Source organism: Helobdella robusta (genome assembly GCF_000326865.2).
Source record: "Helobdella robusta unplaced genomic scaffold HELROscaffold_18, whole genome shotgun sequence".
Taxonomy (NCBI): Eukaryota; Metazoa; Annelida; class Clitellata; order Rhynchobdellida; family Glossiphoniidae; genus Helobdella; species Helobdella robusta.
In genome coordinates this window covers 3,265,006-3,284,136 of record NW_008703981.1, presented here as the reverse complement: position 1 = coordinate 3,284,136, position 19,131 = coordinate 3,265,006, and the positions used below count along the sequence as shown (strand labels likewise).

Sequence of the window (19,131 nt, the reverse complement as noted above, 5' to 3'; positions counted from 1 at the left end):
TCTAATATGAGGAACTTAACTTGTGACTGAGCGTGTTTTTTAGGGAATTTTATATAAGCTGTCGGTAAGTCGATAAGGTTTGAGAGTCAGATATGACAAAAACTAAGATTGTGACTGAGAGTACCTTTTTTTCCATGGAATTTAAAAACTAAACTGACTGAGCGTGTTTTTTAGGGAATTTTATATAAGCTGTCGATAAGGTTTGAGAATCAGATATAACAAAAACTAAGATTGTTACTGGGCGTAACTTTTTTTTACTAAATTTGTTTTAAGGCTCCAGTAAGTCGATAAGGCTTGAGCGTCTAATATGACAAACTAAACTGAATTGACTGAGCGTGTTTTTTAGGGAATTTTATATAAGCTGTCGGTAAGTCGATAAGGTTTGAAAGTCAGATATAACACAAAAACTAAGATTGTGACTGAGCGTAGCTTTTTGTTATGGAATTTGTTTTAAGGCGCCAGTAAGTCGATAAGGCTTGAGCGTCTAATATGACAAACTAAACTGAATTGACTGAGCGTGTTTTTTAGGGAATTTTATATAAGCTGTCGGTAAGTCGATAAGGTTTGAAAGTCAGATATAACACAAAAACTAAGATTGTGACTGAGCGTAGCTTTTTGTTATGTAATTTGTTTTAATGCGCCAGTAAGTCGATAAGGCTTGAGCGTCTAATATGACAAACTAAACTGAATTGACTGAGCGTGTTTTTTAGAGAATTTTATATAAGCTGTCGGTAAGACGATAAGGTTTGAAAGTCAGATATAACACAAAAACTAAGATTGTGACTGAGCGTATCTTTTTATTATGGAATTTGTTTTAAGGCGCCAGTAAGTCGATAAGGCTTGAGCGTCTAATATGACAAACTAAACTTGTTACTGAGCGTGTTTTTTAGGAAATTTTATATAAGCTGTCGATAAGGTTTGAGCGTTAGATATGACACAGAAACTAAACTTGTAATTTTTCTGAAATCTTTTATCTGTAATCTGAGCGTCTTTTTCTGAAATTTATTATTTTTTATAATACGTTTGTAAGTCGATAAGGTTCGGGGGTCAGATATGACAAAAACTAAACTTGTGATTGATCGTGTATTTGAGGATGTTTATTAATTTGTAAGTCAATAAGATATGACAAATTAAACTTGTGACTGAGCGTGTTTTTTAGGGAATTTTTTATAAGCTGTCGGTAAGTCGATAAAGATTGAGCGTCAGGTATGATAAAATCTAAACTTGTTATTGAGCGTGCTTTTAGAAAATTTATACTTAATATTAAGTTTTTAAGTCATACAATAATGTATTTATTATATGTATTCATTTATATGTGCGTATACATTTGTCCCGCTTTTGAAAATCTAAATGTTGGCATCTTAGTTGAGCGTGTTTTTTTTAAGGAATTTAATATAAGGCGTCGATAAGGTCTGAGCGTCAAATATGACGCAAAGACCAAACTTGTGACTGAGCGTGTTTTTTAAGGAATTTATTTTTTTGAAAAGTTATATTCTTCATAAGTGTTGGAAATATTTTTTGAGGCCGCATATATGAATGGTGAAAAAAAATATTTTTGGGACACGATACGCGCAATGAAATGCTTCAGTTTTTTCGAGTTTTGAACACCCTGAAAGGCTGTTTTTGCGGCTGATTTGTTTTTAAGTGGTTGAAATATTTTTTGAGGCCGCAGTTAATAATATTTTTAATCGATTTTTTATGTTCATCTTACTCTGTATTTCTATTTATTGTTCAATAATTCATACAATCATTGTTCATACATACGTTACTTAAATATATATATAGTATACATATTCATACATTTTATACATTTCAATGATCAGTTAAGCAGTTTTAATAAGTGTGCAATTTCTAGTATCACCTGCCATGCATTAGGGAGATGGAACTCTCTTTTTCACGATCTCCCCGCTCGCATAATATATGGGTCGGTAGTGGTAACTGAGAGGCGGGTTCAGTCTCATTTTGATATGTCGGTTCCTAACCCGCTGACCGAAAGTTCTAAAACGATTAGTGAATTAGATCCTAACCATTGGTGCTCGCGAGTTCTCACAAGTCGATTATCTTTCATTAAAAATAAGGCATCCGATTGCCTAACTATTTGTGGAGGTGCTGAAAATGGACAGTTTTGCTGGATTGGGGGGATAAAAAATGAAAATCTCATTGTTTACCACGATGGGGAGACGCCATTGAGGCCTAATGACATACTAATTAAAGTTTGTTGCTTTTTTTAATTTTTAAAAAGGTTTTTATTTAATTACATTTTTTGGTTTGGCTCCACTTATCAATTTATTTTTTACATGCTTGTATTTTTATTGTATAGTCAGTATAATCTTGTGTTAATGGTAGAAAACTGTTAGAAGGTAGGCGGGCTTACTCTACTAGATAAATTACTACTGCATTTATGAAGCATATTGCTAAGGAACACAACAAACGCTCTCTGACTTACCAGGTTGGAGACCTGTCAGTGTCAGGATTCACAACATATGACTTGAAGGAATGGCTGAAGATAACAACACGCAATAGAAACATCATCACAGTTGAGCATATTTCGTTTGGTTAATATTTTTATATTGTTTTCATTGGTTCTATTATTACTTATATCTAATATTTTGTAATATTAATATTTTTAATCCTACATTATTTTTCTTTCTAAAAATGAAAGCTGTTTTGTGTTTGACAAATAAACAGTTTGCTTATAAAACTTTGCCATTTTATTTTTAATTTAATTTTTACTTTGCCATTTTAATTTTATTTTTAGTGTGCTTATAAAACTTATTGCCATTTTATTTTTAATTTTACGTTTTCTTTGCTTAATTTCAGAATTTCTAAATGTGGATTTGAAGAAATTTTTGTCAAGAAGATTCAGAAAGAACTCAGTGGATCATGAACTGCAGCAAACAATTCGTATTAATGTATACAAGAGAACAGTGCCATGTAAGTTAAGTTTGTTAGAGTCAGTTTTAGGAATAGTCATTGTTATTATCATTTCCATGATCATTATTTAATCATCTTTTATAATTATTCTTTAATTATCATCGTCACTACAACCATTAGTAATTTTCTCAAAACGAGTTAATATCTCATTTTTCTTTCTAAATTATCAGGTCAGACATCATTGCTATGTATGATACTTGAACGCGTGTGTGCGTGTGTGTGTGCACTGGGCATGCTTATAAAATAAAAACATATGTACATGTTTGTTCTGCTTATACATATTGCATTTATTTTATTTAGATTTATTTATTCTTTCATTCTTTTGTTTCATTTTTTCTAATTAAGATTTTTTCCTCAGGCACAACTCGAATCAGGAGGTCGGATGAAGTTGATGGTGTGGATTATACATTTGTTGATGTCCAACAGTTTGTTAACTTGGAGAAAAATGGCTTGCTGTTGGAGAGTGGAACTTTTAATGGTTGGTAGGCTGGCTGGTTGGTTCTTAGTTGGTTTTGGCTTTTAGCGTTGATGAAGTTAGTTGGTTGTTCTTTGATCTTTATTTTTAGGGAATTTCTATGGAACTCCTAAGCCTCCACTGCAGGATGATGATGACGACGAAGATGATGATGACGTCAACAATGATGATGATGAGGAAGAGGATACCTTGCATATTTCTCCATACAATCTCCAAAGTAATAATGATCATCATTGCCATCACGAAGAAGAAACTACCTCCATGTCTCCTAACCTAATCTCGTCCTATTCACCATATAATAATGACAATATTAATAATATCAATAACAACAACAATAATATTAATAATAATTATTATTATTTTAATAATAATATCAGTGATAATTCTAATACTAATAAGTATAATATTAAAAGAAGAAGAAACAGATCTTACATAGAAGCTGACCATGATGAGCACCAGCATATAGATGCAACTGATAATGACAATGATGTCAATTATAATGAAAATGAAGACCGTCACAATCAAGTTTACCATCACTATCATCGCTTTAATCAACAACAACATGGTCATCATCATTCATTACATCGTCACAATTTGGTGTTTAGTGATGTTGGGGATTTAGCAGTGACAGAGTTAGTTTTAGTCTAAAATAAATACGTATTTTTATGAAATATTTTTAAGATTGTGTGCCGCATGTTTTGATGTAAATGTAATATGATGTGGGAGTGTAACGCGATATGTTTGTTTAGGTTATCATTGATGGATGAGATGACAGCTGGAGATGCTGAAGCCTGCACTCATGCTGATAATGGAAGTTCGTTGTCTTGCTATTGTGGTTTTGCTTTGTTTCCTTGTTAGTTTCTTTGTTTTGTGATGTTTACATTAAAAGATTAATGTTCACATTAAAACTAACACTGATTGCAAAATTGACATTGATGATTCTTTAGTAGGTTGGTGTCATTACATTTGATATTGTTATTAATGTTAATGTTGTTAGAGTAATTAACGTTCTTATTGTTTTTTGAAACCTGGAACACAGTTTTGCCCCCAGGCTGGGAACGAGTTGATAACTTTCCTGATCATGATGTCATCTATGTTGAGTTAGTAGTTGTCGTTTCTAACTCTCACATATTTTATCTGGGCACAGTTTCAATTTAAAATAATTTCTATTTATTTGTTGGTTTATTTTATTAACTTGATACATTATAAAATGTAAAAAGTTAATTTTTCAATCAATTTCTCGTAAAAGATTGATTATTAAAATAAAAATTGTTTGTTTTTGCTAAATACTTCGATCTGCAAAAGCGAAATATAAAACCAATAAAAAATATGGCGATACTCAACTTGAACATCCAAAATAACAAATCAAATTTGAAACTGAAAGCGTCGCTTGAAATTAATTATAGTTAATAGTTATGAAAGCTTGTCCTTTAATTAGATTTTAAAAATAATTTTTATAAATAAAAGTTCACACAAATACTCACATGCTTACCTAACAGCCACATAAACAAGAGAACTCAATCTGAATTCCCATCTTTGAAAAGTTCAAGTTTGTTACTTGATATGTTTATTTGCTAGCTAGCTCGCTTGTTCGTTTTTGTGTTGATGGTGATGTAATGAGTTGTTTAGAATGATGAATTTAAAGACAAATCTAACAAGAACCAACTGTAGACCTCACTTAATCAAACCTGAATATTTTAAATGGATTCCATCCCTATCTTTAGTGAAACTGTTAAATTTTCGTTTGTATGTGTGTAGATGTTATCATCACATTTATATTATTTTTGAACGTCGAATTTCTATCCAATGACATCAACTAACACTTAACAACATGCAACAAGAGCAACAAACACATCAATGACGACAACAACATTCAACAACAACAGCTTCCTCCTCGCGTCACCCGTCCACGCCCTCCCACCTGGCACCTCCCCTCACCTGCATCTCCCTACTGAAGGGGGCCTACGGACTGGGGTTCACGATAATCGGTGGCGACCAGTACAACAGACATCTGCAAGTTAAAAATATCACACCAGGTGGTCCAGCCCATCTCGATGGATCCATCAGAAGAGGTGGCGAGAATCTTTCCTCTCTTATTATTTTCATTCCAATTGGTTGAATGAAGTGTAATAGGTTGAATCTGGATGTTATTTTGTTTCTGTTCGTCTGATAATAACAAACATGCGTAGGTAAAATGCGAATCAACAAAATACCACACTGCAGGTGATCTTTTGGTTGAAGTGAACGGCGTGAACGTCCTCAATTACAGCCACCAACAGATCGTTCAACTTTTCCAGAACATTCCCATCAACACGTCAGTGAACTTGAAGGTCAGCAGAGGTCATAAATTGACCTTTGATCCGGATGACCCAAACAACAAGATTATTACTACTGTTGCAGTTAAACCGACTGATAATAATTTAAGGATGAACAACAGCAGCAGCAGCAACTTCACTAATGTTTTGTTTGATCAGGGAGTAGATTGTGATAGAGAGACTCTACCGTCGCCTCACTGCTGTGATATGGTCTGTCTGTGTGTGTGTGTGTGTGTGTGTGTGTATGTGTGTTTCTCATTTGTTGTATTGTCTATTTCATTTGTACCTCTCATTCGAACACCTCTCACTTCGTTTGTACATCCAAGTTATATATTAGTAGTTATCATGGATGTAACTATTGCTACTACTTCGCCATCCATCAAACCATCACCACAGAAATCACCAAACTCTTCCTCCTCCTCGCCATCTCTCCCCAACGCATCACCGACGACAACAGCTCAAGTTGTCCTGAAACTAATTCGCGGAAGTGATGGATTCCGATTCACGATAACCGATTCGTCGGGTGGCGGTCAGAAGGTTCGATCGATCGTCGATCCACGGAGATGTGTCGGCCTCTGTGTTGGTGACGTCATCCAGCTAATCAACAACATACACGTCATCAATATGAAACATAAACAAGTTGTTGATATCCTCAACGCCTGTCCAGTTGGTCTCGAAACTGAGATTGTTGTTCTAAGAAGAGGTTGTTGTTGTTGTTGTTGTTGTTGCTGCTGCTGTTGCTGGTTGTTGATGGTGATGTTTCTGATGATGGTGGTTATGAGGAGGAGGATGAAGAAGGAGAAGAGGGTTTTGATTTGAAGGGTTTTTTTTCATCAATTCAACTTGTATTAAAGTATTATTTTGTTTTTAAGTTAATGGTTCTCCAGTCCATTCCAAGTTACATCAACAACGGCAACAACAAGAACAGTTATTTCATCAGTATTATTCACACACATCACCAGTCGATGTCTTGAGAGGAAATTCAATTCAACAACAGCCTATCAGCAAATATATCTCAGTCAATGACATCAATGTTAATGTAACGTCACCTCTGAAGCCGACATTTTCATCTGTAAACAACAACAACAGCAACAATATGTTAGGACTTTATAATGTTACTAATTCTAAAATTAACAACAACAACAACGTCAAAATTAATAGAAGCAAGACTCCTGGCCCTATCTTAATATCCACCCAGCTATTTAACAACAACACATCCAATCATCAACAACAACAGCAAAGACAACAACAGCATCATCATTTTCGTTCCAAATCAACAACTCGTCTGATATCGCAAAGCAATACTTCCACTCCTGATTTCATGCCTGCCACAAATTTCAACAACAACAAAAATTTGTTGACAACAACATCCACCTCTAACAACAAATCATTCATTCCTTCAACTTTTTCAACGAGAAGCACATCAAACAACATCAACATATCGAGCAACAATAACTCATCAAACAACAACACATCATTAAATGGCAACGACAATGGTACAGTTAACAGCAACAGCTTATTAAGTCACAACGCATTCAACGATGCTACAAACTTCAGAAATATATCTCAACTTCAACATCAACTGACACAAAATCCAACACATTTGAGTAGTTCAACAGCAAATGACCAAGCCGGCAACATCAACAACATCACCGCTATTGACAACAAAATAAACAAAAACCCAAGAATTGTTACCTTAACAAAACAGGCTAATCAAACGTTCGGCATTACAGTTGCATCAACTTCAGTTAAATCTGGCTCTCAAATATGTTAGTTTTGCTGCTACTGCGGCTACTACTTCTACTACCACCACTACTACTACTGCTGCTATTGCTTTTGTTTTACTCTGTCAGCATTATTATTTATTGTTGAATTACTAAAACTTGTTGTATGTCGTGTTATTAGATTTTTGCTGAATTAAATATTTTTGCACTTTAGTTCTACATGTTGGATGATTTGTATCTCCTTACATTACGTCAGGCGCGTTCATGTATACTTTTAAACTAAACATTGATTATGTCTGCCTAATGTTTGTCGTTAAGATTGCAAATGATGATAGATTGTTATTTACTTATTTGTCGAAATTTCTTCCACTGCAGGTGACATAACTGCTGGCAGTCCTGCTGCTAAGTGTGGCCAGTTGTTTGTCGGTCAGTATTCCATCAAAGCTCTTCTTCTATTTTATTATTTTATCGTCATAAGTATCGTTAATTGTCTATATTTCTATTCTTTACATTAAATAATTGAAAAAGAAATGTGAATGCTGGGGTAGGTCGATAAGGTTTGAGCGTCAGATATGACACAAAAACTAAACTTGTGACTGAGCGTGTTTTTTAGGGAATTTACTGTAAGGCGTCAGTAAGTCGATAAGGGTTGAGCGTTTTATTTCTATTCTTTACATTAAGTTAATGAAAAAGAAATATAAATACTGGGGCATACCTGTATTTCTGCTTTCAAATCGCCATTCAGTTCAGTTTAGTTTTTCGAATTGTTGATTAATTTCTAGTGGGCAAGCCAATAAATGGATAGACAAAATGTTTTGACAAATAGGTGATGAATTGTTGGCAATAAATGGCACGAGTGTCTTGAACATGAGCCACGGCGAAATAGTTCAGTGCATCATAAACTCCGGTAGGATGGTGACGCTGACTGTCGTGTCATCAGCAGCTGCTCCCATTCTCTCCAACATCACCACTGCCGATATCATTAAGTCGCAGGTTGGCTGGCTGGCAATGGTTGGTTGGTTGTTTATTTGCAATTCTTTAAACAATCTTCCATATGATATCTCCTACAAAACAACAGAAAAAGTATGGAAAATCGAGTGACTGTTTGAACACAGTCGTAATCGAGAAACCAATCCTTCCATATGATGAGCGTTCAAATAATTTCAGCTGCACATCCGATCAACATCCATCCATCGATTTGATAAACAAACTGAAACAACAGCACAACATCAACAAAAATAACGTTAATAATAACATTGATGTCCAAAACAACAATAGGAGGAATGACGTTAATGAGGGAAACGCTGAACTCGTCTTTAAAAAGTTAACTTTTAAATTACCTTGCCACATAGAATTGTATAAGTTTTTCATGTTTTAAGACCACATTGTCACACATCCTTCGTAATTCAATGAACATGTGACACGTGCACGTGTTACAATCAGGACTCCATCAAGTCCTCCGATTTCATCAAGTCCTCCGAAGCCAGCACCGACGACACTTGAAAAGTTTCAAAGCGTAGAGTTGGAGAGGGGTCCACATGGATTTGGATTCACAATAACAGGGGGTAGAGATCTTCGTAACTCCCCCTCAATATCTGTCTTCAACATAAATGACGGAAGTCCGGCTCATGGAAATATTCGAGTCAGTTTCCTTCTACGTTTACGTAATTTTAAATATTTTTTATGTAAATGTTTCATAAGGTAAATTATTAAAAAACATTTACATTGCACAAGCAGGTGGGAGATGACATTATTGAAATAAATGGACAGAACACAAGCACGTTGACTCAATCTGATGCTAAGAAGATCATCAGCGCTTCCAACAAAGTCGTACTGCTGCTAAAGAGGAGAAATCATCAAGGTCTTCAATTTGTTTCAATTCATTATTTTTTATATGTTAAGATCTGTTATTTATTACGTTATAATTCCTTTAATGAATAATTTCAATTTAACATTTTATCAAGCAGATCCATCCATCTAATGATTTCAGAACCATATCCTCTTTCTCTCAGAATGTTTATATAAATATGTATCTATACTATATATGTATGTCGTGACTGAATGTGCTGTATGTATATATGTGTGTGTGTACGTGCGTGTATTTATATTATAATCATATTTTATTATCATTTGTATGTGTGAAAAAAAAACTGTTTTTTGACTGTTTTCATTATAAAATGTGTCTAGTAAAGATTTTGTTAGAATTTTAAGGTATTTTCTCCATAGTTTCAGCTCACTTTCAAGAATTATTATATAATTACATTTGTAAAATGTTATACGGACATGTGTCTCTAAAGTTCCATGCATAATCAATCTGTAGTGTATCATTTACAATGGAGATAAATTGTATTGTACGAACTTATACACACTTTATATGTACATCTTTCAAATATCGCTTTGTTCACAAAAGAAGGAGCCTTAATAAGATTTTTTTATTTCGTTTTTAAATTTTGATTGTAGATATCACGAGCAACATCAAGCTCGCCAACTAGTGGAGTACTCATTTGTAATATTGTATGGTAGATTCCAATAGATATGTATCATTATATATGTTTGTCATCTTACAACGTTCAATAATGTCCAGCACCTATATCTTATTTTTAGTTTATACATATAATTTTCTGTGCTCGCGTCTCATCTATGATAATATATCTCTTAACAATTTCAACGTATTTTACAGTTTTTATCACTAGATAGATGCATGATGTGTAGTAATTTTAAAGATTCATCAGTGTTAAACGTACAACCCGTGCTAACTTCACATCATTTCATCCAGTAGATTCTTGTTGGGAAGGTTTTTGCAACTTGTTTTGATTGTGTCTAGTGAATTATTCTCTTTTTTTAGTTTTATATACATTTTTTACAAAGTGTTTATTTAATTGTGATTTGTTTTCATATCTCTCGACTGATATTTTATTATTTTCATTCAGAATTTATCTTACATTCACATTCATCAAAATTTGTAGTAACATTTTCTTATTGAAAACTGAAGCAATGAACACTGAACAGTTCAGCACCTACGTATAACACCACACCATCACAGTGCGGTTGGTTGAGACGTGACAAAATATTGAACTGCCTTAAAAGAATGAATTTATGATATCTATAGAGGCTTTGTGTGTGTACATTTCCTTCCATCGTATTTCATCTAGGAGTCGTTCTCATACAAATTATTACACAAAAGCCCACGATTGTATGTATGACTTTGTAGAAGTTCCTCGATGAAAGATATTCACCCACCCACTCACGTTAAACCCCTCCGTTAATTTCATAAGTTATTCATTATTTTATATTTATATTAGTAAATCATGAATTTAATTCAACAACCAACCTGAGTTATCACCTTTATTAACCTTTTCTACTCATTTCTTTTCAAAGTGTTCAATTAAAAACATTTTTATAAATATAATTTGGAAGAAAAATATTCAAATAAAACTGTCCAAAATGTTTCAAGCGTTATTAATGTTTTAACAGCAATTTTGTTGTTACGCACACAATGACGGTTATATTAAATGTGAAAAAATTGCAACGTATGATAAGGTTGTCTCGGAGATGTTACGGCTGTGCATATAAAAATGTTCCTCGTTAAAAGTCAACTTTCCAAAAGATTATTGTGTAGGTCAATTCATCGGTGATAGCACTTGTATGTAAAGTGAGTCTCAATTTCTAGTAACCAAAACAGCAAGTAGATGATAAAAAGTTATGCAAGAATAGGTAATAACGACGACCTAGACAATTTAATCAAACCACGTACCTAAGCAATGTACGCAGTCTGTTAAAAATATGAATACTCTTCAAAATTACAAATGGTTCTAAAGCGTACACTCTAATATATGTACGTACATATATATATATATATGTATATATATATATGTACGTACATATATATATATATATGTATATATATATATACATACAGGCGTGTGTACGATGCATACGTACATACGCTCAAACTGAAATTCCAACCATGTTGAGGACCTTCTTCTCTGACTCGTTGTGGTGTTCGGTGAAGAGTCTATAGCAAGGCTGTTGAGATAGTGTACGCAAGAAATCTGTGATGTAAGCCTGTATTTTATGTAAGATGTATTTTATGTTTCATCATTCAAACAGATGTTATTGTATTGTTACATACTGACTGATGGAGTGAATGTATGTATGTGGTAGAATTGAGATGGACTGCAGCAGACCTGTAGGTCGATCTGGTTGACGGGATCGCTGGCGTCGTCGGGGTCCAAATAGTGCTCCTCACCGTCAGACTCAAACTCTGAATAGGAAGTATTTATCATTATAATGTATTCTCTATCACTGCAGAAGAAACATTTAAGCATGTTTTGTGATGGTTACTAATACTTCTGGCAGTTACCAGTGCTCTCATATTTCTACCCACAACATGGAAGTAACTGATACAATACAATTTGTGGAAGGAACAATAAAAATTTAAAAATATAACTAGAACAGTGTTAATAACAATACTCGAGTAGTGTATCGTCAATGTCGGTACCGCTTTTAAACCGTATTACGCGTATTACCGAAAACAATACCGATATACTCATTTTTGAAAGTATTGCCGGCACTAGCAATACTTTTGCGTTCCTTAAACTGCTGTTCCACGTGCGATACCGATACTTCGATTTCAACAGCTTTGCAATTTAAAGAGATGCGAAATCATTGAAACAGTTCGACCGACCGTTCATAAAATCAAATAGGTTTTCATCGTCAGATTCAGAGCAGGCGTCATCATCGTCATCGTCCATGCCGTCCTCGTCATCACCACTGTTCTTGTGGCCGCCAGCAGTTTCGCCATCATCTTTATCGCAGTCTATATCACTATCATCATCGTCATCGTCCTGCCAAATAACGTATTTAAATAGTTTACGAACTAATATATATATATATATATCTATATATATATATAAGAAATAAAAGAAAAGAAAAAAAAACAACAGTATTTAGTAATAACTCTGAATAACATTAGAATTAAATTTCCATAAAAAAAAGATAAATGCACGCATACATACACATACATACAAACATACACACATATATACAAACACACTTGGGTAAAAAAACAAATTCGCCACCAAACCTTATCATTTATATCTTTTGACAACTTTTGTTCAATTTGATTGGACAGCTCGTTGACCAGCAGCTTGTACATTTTCACCAACAACGGTATGACCGTCCACTTGATAGGAGCTGTGTCGGCAATACGTTAATGAGACACACACACTGATTTGTACAGGATTAACAATTGATTAACACAATTGCTCGTGTATTTGGAATAAATAATAATTACTTATTTTACTGAACAAGTCCCGTTGGTACGTATCTACAGAGAATAAAAATTGAGTCACCTTTTGCAGATTTTGACCTTGTTCTGACGCATCCATCGTCCTTAGGCAGTATCTGCTCACCTTTCGTTTCGATCAACTTTATCCTATCATCATTGCTGGTCAGAGAGTATTCAACCAACTTGCATAGAGCTATTGAGCTGAATGAATGAATAGAAATGTCATGAAGAATCAAATATTTAAACAAAATATATTTACCTGACTTTCCTATCGTAATCACCAAAGAATAGATGCTGTTTAGAACACCATTCATTGAGGACAAACTCGAGAGCCGACTGGCCTGTGGGACTTGGAACACTACACAAAAACTCGATGACTGCAATGTGCTGCGACTGGAAGAGGCGGGCGAAAACAAGGACCAGACTCTGCACGTCAGAAAAAAAACCTTCAACGTTAACATCTCAACAATCACCGACGACCCCACCATCCCAATTGATGGGATCACTTGATGGTCACCAACAACGAACCTGAACAACAGTAAGAGTTCGGGCTTGCTGCAATTTACTGAGGACAGCTTTGAGGAGAAATTCAAGATTATCTCCCAACTGGGAACCCATCTTCGAGATAAGAAGGTTGATCAGTTTGCCAACATAGGTAGCCGTGAACTCGCAGGTTTTTGGGTCGAGTAATCTGTTTATGATCTGTATGACATAGAACACGCCATTGAAACCTGCGTGTGAAAAAATTTTATGAGGTAACTGATTCAAGGTTAGACTAGCTTAAAAAACTGGCTCCTCGAGAAATTTGGTTTTCTAGTTTTGAAAAATAAGCACCTGCTTGAAAAATGGAATCAAAATTTCTATCTAATTCTTGATACAGTCTTGAAACGTCTTATTAACGGTATTCTAAAAACTTAAGTTAATGGTATTGGAAAACTTAAAAGCTTAAAACTTTAAATGGACAACAACTAGCCCAACAAAAATTTAACTGCATTACAAAGTAGCAACAAAAAGAACCTTTTTCATCCCGATAATTTAGAATTTGTTCTAGTGCAACTGACACGTAGGCTCTCATACATTCACCTCCATTCTGTTGAGTTTAGATTTTGTTTGTACATGATGTTTTGTATATCTGCTTACACATCACAAAGGTGTGTGCATGTATATATATACATTCAACAACAAACATCTTCATCTTCCACATTTTTCAGCTTTACCAAGTTGACAACCTGAAGTGCAGCACTATCCTCAGTGGTCAGTGTGCACTGGTAAGCAGCTGGAAAAGCTTGATGTATCAGTAAATCATCCAGAGGATAGGTGCTGTTTCGGACCAATGTGGTTAAAATCTCTAAACCCACCTAGGGAAAATACAAAGTCAACAAATGCACACGTCTATTTAAGCACACCCTACCAACGCCATTATTGAATGACAAAATAAATGAAATGCAGAACCGAAAAAGTGACTGAATGAGTAAAATGAGAAATGAAAACTAACAAACTGCATGCAAAATGGACTTTTATTAATCGGTGTTTGAAGTACAGTCAGTATTGTTGGCAAGATTCGATGAGTGAATGGGGATATGCAGAGTTTATTCTTTGCCAAGATGCCGAAGATGTCTTGAGTGAGATCCAACATTATGGGATCTGTCGCATAAACGTTGTTTCAAGATTACACGTTACCATTCATTTAGATGTTGTATAAATTTGCACCAACCTCAAGAGAACTACAAGAAATCATAAAAATATGCACAAACAACTACACAGCAATAGAAATATAATAAAAACGACATAATCAACCATTCCTACCTGAACTGTATTTAAGAAAAATACTGATAACAATAGCCGATGCATCTGGTTCCAGCATCGAAGTGAAGTGCTCATCTACCTGCGTAAAAATCATTTCCATCAATCAAACTCCTATCCAGTCAATGACAAATCATCGCAAATATTGAGATGAAAATTTCAATTTCCCTACCAGACAACCAACCGACCGGCATTCTATCTGACCATCACATACCAACCTTTAGAATGACAGCCAGAGCCTGCAGAATCAATGAGAGCTCCTTAGAAGTTAACTCGCTGATGGAGGACAGAGTTCCTTTCACCATTCCTTCAATGTGCGGCTGCAGAGATAATGGTTGAGATTTCAAGTGTTTGCAGTAGTTGCTGATGGCTTTTATGCCAAAAACTCGCAAGCAAGTTGCTTGGCCCGCAGATAAGCTGGCTACAGTTGCTGTCATGAACCTAAGGAAGTGGCAACAGGTAAAAGAAATGAAACTAGTAGACGGCACTTATATAGAATTAACGGCTTGAAAACTAAAATATAGCAAACCAATAAATAAAACTCACTTATCGTTCAGCTCAGCAGGTAAAACATCACAAAATTTGGATGCCAGCAGGATCGATCGACCGATCAAAAATGGAGAAACTGCATTCAGCGTGTATCAAATTAATTAAACTTCGCTGGCTACTTTACTAATTTCATTACAAGAACAAATAATTAGAAAACAGCTGCATGCCTATCTAAGCATAACTTTAAATAATTTAATTTACAAGCAAGATGAACCAAAACCGGCAAATGTTTTTCTACAATTAATATGAATTCAAAAAACAAACATTTCAAATATTTCGAAAAATACAATGAAACCAAACTAAACAAATTTAACATTATACAAATTAAACACTTAAAAGCGAGGAAGTGAAAAGATCATTATGGAGACGTAAGGACCATTTTGTGGAAGGATGGGTAGGATGAAGTTCTGAAGGAGCCCCACGATGTCAAAATCTGGATTAGTTTTGCTGTCTGAAGATGAGCCAGCATCACCGACCCCACCATTGCACTCGTCTTCATCCGGATATAAAAACTCTCTCACCAAACTTATTGAGTGCAGAGTTGCTTCATACAACTTCCACCTGTTGTCGTTTGAAATTCATTAGTCTTTGCTGGCCCCAAAAACAAAATCATAAAAAAATTACATTGTCACAAGCGAACGATGCACATGCAAATATTCTTGAAAAAGAAATGAAGAGACGCACCAGCCAGGGTCATTATTCGTCCTCATGATATCAGCCTGCTGAATGAGCTTCTGTGAGCAGATGTGCAGTGCCGGGACAGACACCTTGAGGAACTGTTCAAACAGTGCCTGCTTGCCAGAAATCATAGCAAGATGGAAAATTTTTCTTGATCAAGTTTTAATAAATTGGTTGTGCGAAATTCAGACAACATTTATAATGAAAAGCACGACGCAACATACAACAACACGGCAAAACATACATGGCATACAGTACAACGAAACAATATACAATCACATACAAGTAGAATCTCACGACATGCAACTCGTAAATTATTCATGTACATATCCTCGCTTTCGTCGTCTATAAACGAGATTGGATTGGCTGTCCAATTTTGAATCTGACCAATTAAATATTATTTATTTATTTATTTAATCAATCAACTAACCAATCAATCAACCAATCAAACAAACAAACAAACAATCAATCAATCAATCAAACAAACAAACAACTCTCACCTGGTCGTCTGTTATTTGCAGACAGAGAACAATGTAATAGAACAAATTGCTGATTTCCTTCTTGACACGACCTTTGAACTTTGAAATTTTGATGAGGAGGTGAACGAGTTCAAACAAAGTTTCTATTAAATTTTCATAGCCCACTAATTCGCCTGTTTAAAGAGTAATACAAATCAACAGAGAACAATCGCAATTGAACAACATCACTGACGTAAAAAGATAATAAATAACGAGAGTGGTAAAAATAAAAATGATTGTTGAACTCACAACCAGAGCCAGCATTGGTCTCAGAGACTACAGACGTATTGACGACCTCACGGATGTACCTGCATGGGATGTGATGATGACTGCAATTAACTTGAGAGTTATGCAACAAGACCACAAGCAACACCACTGCAATGACAGGACAACAACAAAAATATACTAACACAATAACAACACAAAACAACAACTCACTGTTCAGTTGTGGTAATTAGTAGCACCCACATACTCTCCAGCAGTGGCAGCATCCATTCAACCATGTGATTAGGAAAGTTTCTTATTAAAACTGTGAAAGCCTGTCTTCGTTTTGTACAATTTATTTGTAAGCATGTTTGTTTGTAAGTATGTATGTATGCATGCATGCATGTATGTATGTATCTACAAATGTATGTATGTGTGTATATACGAACTTATGTATGCGTGTGTATGTATGTATTTGTACATGTACACTAACGACCTTAACAATTTCAATCTTCATGCCAGTGTCTGATATGAGGACATCATTAGTTTTGAGGTAGAAGAAGAATGATTGCACGAACTGGGGTAGGATTGGATACAGAAGAAGTCTTGCCGGGTTCTGGTGTCGTGGAAACTGTAGCGTGCAAATATAATTATCACTATGCACTGTTTGGCAATATTTATTTGTGATATTATACATTCGTGTAGTATAAAATGGTATTGAAGTATAGTGGTGTGCATTGGTGGTGTGTTTAGACAAAATATGTACACACCCACAAACACGCAAACCTTTTCAGTGTCGCATATTAGACCAATGAGGTTTGCGATGGTGGCAAAAATGTCCACTGCTCTTGATCTGGTCCTCACTTCAAATTTCTAAAAATATTATTTTAGATTAATGTCATTAATAATTAATCTAGCAAACTAAATTATAATTAATGTGAAGTTTCATCTACTTGATGGTCTTGGAGTATGTTGCATAACTGTGGGAAGATGGCAGGGACGACTTGGTTCAGCTGCTTGCCTGTAATTTCTCTACAGAATTCTGTTTTTCATTAATGATCGAATCTAATCATTTTTAAAAATCTCTACAACAAAGCATTGAAACTTTATCAAATGAAAGAACAAACAGACAGAAACAAACAGAGGAGCAGTAACACATTTCAGCAAAACTTAAGCAAATGATGATAAACTAAAACAAATGTTGGTAGACGAGGCAAACATAGCAGCAAGCAACAAGCAACCAACCGGTAAGAACCTTCATACAGCCATGCGTGTAGTCCGGGTGGCCACTGGATAGGCCTTCCACCAAGATGTCCAGTAGTTCTGGCCAGGTCTCAGGCCAGTCCCAGGTTGCCATTGCAGATATCACGTACGCAACACCCGACCTCCGAGTAGGAAGTTTAAATATATTAGGTAAATATCTTAAAATAACTTAAAGGAACAACATGCAATAAAGGTGTGTTCAACAAAAAGTCAATTTGACATGAATAGTGATGAAGATGATGACCATGCTGATGAAAATAATTACCTAATCTTTATGACTGGATCCTTCAAACCAACCACAATTATCTGTCTGATTTTGGCCATCACCTTGTTAGGTAGAATAAATAAATGTAAATTATGACTTAGTGAGTGCAAATCAAACATTTGTTTGATAAGAAATGAGAACATTTTAAAATGGTGAAAAGATAAATTAGGTGATAATGAAATCATCATTACCATCAAGCCAGACATTGCTAACTGATCAGATTATTAAATTAAAGTAAGCAGAGCAAAGAAGAATGACATGACAAAAAATTAAGCAATTAACAAAGCAAAATATTATGATGAAAAACCTCAGGTTTCATAGCAGGCTGAACAAACTTTTCACCACAAGATGACCAATGTGCTTCCACATGCTGTTTCAGAAGTACAGAAGCCAGCTGTCGAATGGCAAGGGGCCTACCAGCATCCACAACTATTTCAGCCAAACATAATCCAAAATAATCTGGAGTTGAGAGAAGAGTGTTTCAAAATTGACAAATAAATACTCTCTATTATAATTATTATTTCTTCTTTTTTTATTATTTATTATAAATTTTATAACCAGATGTGACCTGATTAAATAAAATTAAAAAAACCTTCAAAAACTTCAAAAGTCTTCAAATGATCCTCTCCAGAATTTCTTACTGCATGATCTGGAGACAAGATGGCGGTCAGACTTTCCACGAGGGCGTTCCTAATGGTGGAATGCTCATCATTTTCAGAGTTCTGTTGTTGCATGGTCTGGTGGCCCAAATGAAAGTAGAAGACTGGTTCTTGATCTAGCTACTAGTATTACTATTAAAAGTATTAAATTAAGCTAACTAACGTAAATTAGAATGCACTCTGCACTCTCCTGACGGTAGATGAAAATAAGTTTTTCAATATTTTGATGAAAAAAAAAGAACGTTTTCAACGCGTGCGGAAAAATTAAAGAAGAATTAGCAGGATTGTTGCATTAAAATTTATGCGCCAAACTCCAAACAACACCGAAATTAGCTAAATCTAGACAATTTTTAAGGAAAAAATATTATTTAAAAGCGAACTTTTTAATCCTAAAAAGTTGAATTTTTAGTCTGCTTTCCAGTCTGTTGAAAAATACAAATGTGCAACAAATATT

At 34.8% G+C, this 19,131-nt stretch overlaps 2 protein-coding genes across 2 annotated transcripts; one reads left to right on the top strand and one right to left on the bottom strand.

The window, feature by feature from the left end:
• Positions 1–1,967: 1,967 nt before the first annotated feature.
• HELRODRAFT_191177 (hypothetical protein) lies at positions 1,968–9,940 on the top strand (the record flags this gene model as incomplete). The annotated part of the gene is made up of 17 exons (XM_009016547.1): positions 1,968–2,213; positions 2,450–2,555; positions 2,821–2,934; positions 3,293–3,412; positions 3,501–3,626; positions 4,449–4,509; positions 4,909–4,958; positions 5,296–5,481; positions 5,633–5,934; positions 6,121–6,427; positions 6,687–7,493; positions 7,824–7,874; positions 8,275–8,441; positions 8,527–8,771; positions 8,892–9,090; positions 9,186–9,309; positions 9,909–9,940. The coding sequence occupies 17 exons, from the start codon at positions 1,968–1,970 to the stop codon at positions 9,938–9,940; spliced, it is 3,243 nt and encodes a 1,080-aa protein (XP_009014795.1).
• Positions 9,941–11,396: 1,456 nt separating this feature from the next.
• HELRODRAFT_76488 (hypothetical protein) lies at positions 11,397–18,752 on the bottom strand (the record flags this gene model as incomplete). The annotated part of the gene is made up of 27 exons (XM_009016546.1): positions 11,397–11,513; positions 11,636–11,745; positions 12,136–12,226; positions 12,535–12,644; positions 12,803–12,939; positions 12,998–13,164; positions 13,267–13,469; positions 13,756–13,828; positions 13,968–14,096; positions 14,234–14,382; positions 14,545–14,623; positions 14,760–14,982; positions 15,088–15,166; positions 15,467–15,523; positions 15,563–15,651; positions 15,775–15,881; positions 16,052–16,150; positions 16,260–16,420; positions 16,536–16,594; positions 16,725–16,825; positions 16,987–17,106; positions 17,277–17,363; positions 17,444–17,532; positions 17,736–17,875; positions 18,019–18,080; positions 18,326–18,477; positions 18,611–18,752. The coding sequence occupies 27 exons, from the start codon at positions 18,750–18,752 to the stop codon at positions 11,397–11,399; spliced, it is 3,132 nt and encodes a 1,043-aa protein (XP_009014794.1).
• Positions 18,753–19,131: the final 379 nt, after the last annotated feature.